Genomic DNA, 6,852 nt, shown 5'->3' on the forward strand with positions numbered 1-6,852 from the left:
CTATTTGCCAATGACATGATACTCTATATAGAAAACCCAAAAGACTCCACCAAAACACTGCTAGAACTGATAAATGAATTCAGTAAATTGACAGAATACAAAATCAATGTATGGAAATCTTTTGAATTTCTATACACCAATAATGAAGCAGCAGAAAGAGAAATTAAGGAACCAATCCCCTTCACCATTGCACCAAAAATAATAAGATACTTACGAATAAAACTATCCAAAGAGTTGAAAAACCTGTACTCTGCAAACTATAAATCAATGATGAAAGGAATTTCAGATGACAGAAAGCAGTCGAAAGATATTCCATACTCATGGATTGGAAGAACACATATTGTTAAAAATGTCTATACTACCCAAAGTAATCTACATATTTAATACAATCCCTATCAAAATACCAACAGCATTTTTCACAGAGCTAGAAAAAAAAATCCTAAAATTTGTATAGAAAAAGCTGCAAAAGACCCCAAATAGCCAAAGCATTCTTGAAAAACCAAATCAAAGCTGGAGGCATCACAATTCTGGACTCCAAGTTGTATTACAAAGCTGTAGTGATCGAAACAGCATGGTACTGGCACAAAAACAGACACATAGATCAATAGAACAGAATAGAAAACCTAGAAATGAACCCACAGTTATATGGTCAATCTTCAGTAAAGTGGAAAGAATACCCAAAGGGAGGGTGGGGAGACAGTCTCTTCAACAAATGGTGCTGGGAAACCTGGACAGCAACATACAAAATAAAGAAACTGGACCACTTTCTTATGCCATACACAAAAATAAATTCAGAATGGATTAAAGTCCTAAATGTGAGACCTGAAACCGTGAAAATCCTAGAGAAGAATACAGGCAATAACCTCTTTGACATCGGCCTTAGCAACTTATTTCTAGATGTCTCCTAAGGCAAGGAGAACAAAAGCAAAAATAAAGTATTGAGACTACATCGAAATAACAAGCATCTGCCCAGTGAAGGAAACAATCAACAAAACTAAAAGGCAACCTATGGAATGGCAGGAGATATTTGCAAATGACATACCCGATAAAGGATTAATATCCAAAATATATAAAGAATATATAAAACTCAACACCCTGAAACCAAATAATCTAGTTAAAAAATAGGCAGAAGATATGAATAGACATTTCTCCAAAGAAGACATCCAGATGGCCAGGAGGCACATAAAAAGATGATGAACATCACTGATCATCAGGGAAATGCAACTACAATGAGAGATCACCTCACACCTGTCAGAGTGGCTAAAATTAAGGACACATGAAACAACAGGTGTTGATGTGGATGTGGAGAAAGGGGAACCCTCTTGTACTGTTTGTGGGAATGGAAACTGGTGCAGACTCCCTGGAAAATAATTGCACTACTAGGTATTTACTGAAAGAATACAAAAATATTAATTTGAAGTGATACATGCACCCAGATGTTTACAGCAGCATTATCTACAACAGCCGAATTATGGAAATAGTCCAAGTGTCCATCTACTGATGAATGGATAAAGATTTTATTTATATACAATGGAATATTACTCAGCCATAAAAAAGAATGAAATCTTGCCGTTTGTGATGACAAGGAATGAATTAGACAGTTTTATGCTAAGCAAAATAAGCAAAAGAAAGACAAATACCATATGATTTTACTTATATATGGAGTCTAAGAAACACATGGGCAAAGGGGAAAAAAGAGAATGAGGCAAACCAAGAAACAGAGTCTTAACTATAGATAACAATCTGACGGTTACCAGAGGTAATTGGAGTGGGGGGGGGCATGGGCTAAATAGGTGATGGAGATTAAGAAGCATCACTTGTTGTGATGAGCACCAGGTGTTGTATGGAAGTGTTGAATCACTATATTGTACACCTGAAACTAATATTACACTGTATGTTAACTAACTGAAATTTAAATAAAAACTTTAAAAAGTAAATTTCTAATCCGTGCCACTGTAATAAACCTTGCCTGGGTTTTAAATTTAAGTTCCAGGCCTCTAAAGTGGGTTCCTGAGGAACAACAGCCTTGTTTGCTTTCCCATGGTCCTTCCTGAGGTTATTCTTTTTGTTAAATGCAGTGGTCAAGTCTTTACCCCCATAATTTGCTGATAGACTTGTATGAAGCTGAAGGTTTGCTTCCTTGAATCTTTGACTACTGCCCATTTCAATAGCACTCCAGATCCCCTAGCACCATATTACAAATGATTTTTGCTAGGGATTCTCCATATCTCCAAGCAGGTCTGTGTGATCTCCAACCCAGATCACTTCCTGCCAAACCCTGGTTCAGACCGGTACATGGAAGAATTGATAGTCTATCCTTATTGTACTTAAAGTTTCATTGTACTCTATATGTGCATGCACATGTGTGTCTCTGTGTATTTATTTACTTACTTAAAGACTTTATGTATTTTAGAGAAAAAGGAAGAGAGTGCTTGAAAGAGAGGCACGAGCATGGTGAGGGGCAGAGGAAGAAACAGGCTCTCTGCCCAGGAGGGCACAGGTCTGGGGCTCCATACCGGGACTGTGGAATCATGACATGAACTGAAGGCAGACCTTTAAACAACTGAGCCACCCAGGTGTGTCTGTGTTTAGAGAGGATTGTTGATGTGTGTGGGAATAATTTTTTGACAGGCACTTTAAAAAAATCAAGGTTATCAATTATTGCCAAATGTGTTCAGTTTTCCTTTTCTGTGCTCCCGCTTGTGACAGTGGCAGCAGGTGCACCCTCCACGTGCAGAAAGATGCCGGGGAGTTTGTGGACCTGTACATGCTGTGGAGATGCTCCACCAGCAGCTTCATCATGGGCTCCAATGGCCATGTGTCTATCCAGATGAACATGGCTGAAGTTGACAAGGTGACAGGTAGGTTTAATGGCCAGTTTAAAATTTACACTATCTGTGGAGTCATTTGTAGGTTGCATGAGTCAGATGACTCCATCCTCCACCTGGCCAAGGCCAACATCATCATTTCAAAGAACTTCTGACTGGAGAGGATCATGGATGTGGAATATTTGTCCTAAATAAATAGCAACCCCCCCCAAAAAAAAGGGGTTCAGTATTAGTATTACAAATATATAATATGTCCAGGTAACTTTCGGGATATATTTTTTTTTCCTGGAAAAAAATTGCATTCTCTTCCAGCATCATAAATTGCTGTCTTTTTTTTTTTAATACCAACTATATGTAGCTGTCTAATGCTCCATCTCACTTTGAAATGCCAAAGCCATCCTTCTGAAAAGTCACACAATTAGGTCAAATATATTGCCTAATAAAAATCTTTCACCTACTCAGTGAGCACTGGGACAAAGATAAGAGGACTTTAAAAACCATTCACACAGGACATGGCCTGGGTCTTCTAATTTGATTATCCAGAGTTTTAATGATTGGAAATCTATTTTAAAAATCAAGCACTAGTTTTTTGGGGGAAGACACGGAGAAGGGACAACATAACGTTTAAGATTGTAAACTCTGACATCAGATAGAGCTAAGTCTAAGTTACTTAACTTTTTTACTATTCAGCTTCTTCATCCGTAAAATGGATGTAATAGTAGTACTTCACTTTCAGGGTTGCTGCATTAAATAGTATAGTGCAATAAAACATTTAATTGTGTATCTGACACCTAGGAAACAATCAATATATGTTACCTATCCCTATAAATATCATTTAGATCTGTAATCCTTTTTTTTTCTTTTAGTTCTTGGTTGCTTTTCCTTTTCCATTTTCCATTTCTGCTCCTTTCTCTCCTTGAAGGGAGATAGTTTGATGATTTTCACACTGCACCCATTTCTGCTGTGTTGCTTGTGCACATGTTATCAGTTGAGATTTATTGCTTATTCTAATATAGGTCACCTTGTGTCCATAGAGATATCTGGTCTTCAGAGGCACTTTATTGAGGCCCTATTATGCATTTACTAGCTTCTCATACCTACTATGATATTAATGTAGTCAATAGACTCTCAATCATTATCCCACCCTTAACTACACTAGCAAGCAGGTTTGTCTTTTGTCTCTTCATTGTTAACTATCTTCTTCTTAATATACGCTGCCTTTTGCTACTCCTGTCTCCCAACTTCTTCAAGTCACTGCTGATATATCCTTTTCTTTTTTCTTCCTTACTTATTTAATATTTTCTTTATTTATTTTTGCATGATATATCTTTGGTTGATTTTTTATATAAATCACCAGTCAACAGAAAACTCCTTTCACACTGCATAGTGAATTGACCAATTGTAATATACTAGTTGAAATAGTTGGGTCTCCAGAACTTCTTTCCTTTGTCCATTTATTGAGAGCATTTTAAAGGCTATGCCTTTGATCATAAACACAGTTTTGTTTTGTTTGGATAACTTTTAAGATATGTGGTATTATATTAGACTGAGGCTTTTAAACAGGTACTGTTTGGGGCGGTGAGGTCTTACCATGTTTTGAACCTAGAAAATCTTTCCTACATATATATATGTTTTTTTAAACCAGAAGTTGTTCTTTCTAGGAAGATGCCAGGAAGAGGCAATATAGAATTTAAGAGTGTAGCCTCTAGAGTCAGGCAGAGTTGTCCTTGGAAAGACACAGATAACATCTTTTTTTTTATCTCTATCCTTAATTTTTAATCTATCAAAAAATTACTTCTGAAATCATGTGGGGCCATAGCATCTTTATTTTCCTGTTCCTAAAAGAGCACAGAAATCTTTTTGAAGTAAGGGCATCATATTGGGTACAGGCACTGATTTCTACTTTTGAGAGCTGAGCTATATAACTAGGTTTGCACAGAGCATCAGGCATGTTCCTTAGTCATGGAGGGGAACATGAGAATTTACAGAAGGCTTCCTATAAAATAATGATTTTGATGGTGATAAAAAATAATAATGTTCCTAGAAAAGCAGCATTTATTGAGAGTTTACCATGTAACAAATATTCATAAGCGCATCTAGTTTTACAAAAACTTTGTTATTATTATTGTCCTCATTTTTACAAATGAGCAAACTGACGCCCAGATTGGTTAACATGTCCCAAGTCACAAAGGTAGAAAGTAGCAAAGCAGGATTCATATTTACTGTTGTCTTACTCTAAAGCTTATGCTTTTTATCATACTAGGCTGCTACGTGAGTCTTCCATACTCTGCCCCACCCTAGACTCATACATGGAGAAGGAATCAGATTGGATCTCATTGCAGAAACAAGGTTCCAGATGTCTAGCTAAAAAAAAAAAAAAAAAGACATATGTAGTATTCACCCACACTCAGAACCAATTGAACAATGAGCATAATGGCCTGAAGATAGAGAGCATAACATCACATTTATTATTAAGTTATATTTGAGGCAGTGGCACCATACCCCATCTTGGAATCTTGAAATTGCCCACCTGTGGGTAAATTTGATTCTGAGAGTATACCACTTATGTAGAGTTGCTGCTTTACACAGGTCTGATGTGAAGAAGGAAGGGGAATTCTTACAGATTTAGATTATTGGCCAACTAGTATAATTCTAGACCAACGACTATAACCTACCCAACAGGTAACTCACTGTGTCTCATTGTTGAGGGGTTAGGGGTGGAGCAAGAGGCCTAGAGTTTTAATTCCTCCTCAGGGAAGCCAAATTATTGAAGAATAAACATTCACCCTGATATCCCCCTAATATCCCTAAAGTTTAGAAATTTTACCCAGTGATTCATATGTTACAAAGACCAAGGCTATAGTCAAACTGCAGTTTTGTTTGAAAAGAAAAATAAAGGCTAGATGAAAAGGAGCTAAAGAATTTCTTCTTGCTCGAACTATAACACTTTCTGTGGCCCATGCAGACATAGCTGTGAGGTCATTTCAAATCAATGAAACCTATATAAGCACTTCTTTGCTGAATCCTTTTGGTGTTAATATTTCATGAATAATCCATTTTTTTCCCAAGGAAGGCATAGCACAGAAATGCATTCTCTTGGTCTTCCAAAAGCATTTATGACCAAGCCCATGGGACTGTGGAGGATGAACAGGGCAAACAGCAGAAGAGAAACTATGTGAATATGAATATGTGTATACCTCTTTTGTCCATCACAGAAGTGAATGGATGCATCTGTACAAATAAATGAATGCTGACCTCGATCAGTTTTAATGAATGATAATTTTTATAAAATTGAAAAATAATGGCAAATTTTATCTTAACAGTTTTTAAAGGATTTTCATAACTATGCCATTTGCATACTAGATCAGATGTTGACACCAGAACAATAGTAATAATGATTATATTAATAATGCTGCTAACAGTTACTGTGTGCTTTCTTCTATCAGGAATGATGCCAAAATTTTTACATATATTATTTAACACAACATCTCTATCACATATATACTACTGTTATTCTTATCGTACATAAAAAACTAAGGGTCAGGAAGTTTCAGTGGCTTACCTAAGTTTACTAGTCTAGGTGACTTAGTAGTAAGTCATTCAAATATTTCTCACTTTAAGGCCTGTACTGTAAATCACTGTACCATGTCTTCATATGTTAAGATACATAATTCTGATCTTCTAATGTTTCCATGCTTTACAAACCTGGAGGGTTTAGGTATAATTTGTTCATGTATTTATTTATTATAGAGCTTTATTCATATTTACCTAGAGCTTACTATTGAAGTCCCCAGCAAATTTAGCACAGTCCTTGCTTTCATGCACCTCACTGTCCAGTGCACTGTTGAGACTCATCTCATCCTGTTAGGACATCCTAGTGTACCTCCGGATTGTGGGGAGAAAGGGGTTTTGTAAATTACTACAAACTAATTCTTTAAGAGACACATATTCCCCTTATTATTTGCTCAAATTTATATAAATTAGCTAGATTCTATGATTTTAAAGCAAATGAGTCTGTATAGGA

The 6,852-nt window shown here is 36.3% G+C and overlaps 1 protein-coding gene across 1 annotated transcript; it reads left to right on the top strand.

Moving 5' to 3' along the window:
- Positions 1–2,668: 2,668 nt before the first annotated feature.
- On the top strand, positions 2,669–3,014 carry LOC103672004 (40S ribosomal protein S21-like). The gene has a single exon (XM_040630184.1). The coding sequence runs from the start codon at positions 2,669–2,671 to the stop codon at positions 2,981–2,983; it is 315 nt and encodes a 104-aa protein (XP_040486118.1). The 3' UTR covers positions 2,984–3,014.
- The last annotated feature ends 3,838 nt before the right edge of the window (positions 3,015–6,852 follow it).

Source organism: Ursus maritimus (genome assembly GCF_017311325.1).
Source record: "Ursus maritimus isolate PB19 chromosome X unlocalized genomic scaffold, ASM1731132v1 scaffold_X1, whole genome shotgun sequence".
Taxonomy (NCBI): domain Eukaryota; kingdom Metazoa; phylum Chordata; class Mammalia; order Carnivora; family Ursidae; genus Ursus; species Ursus maritimus.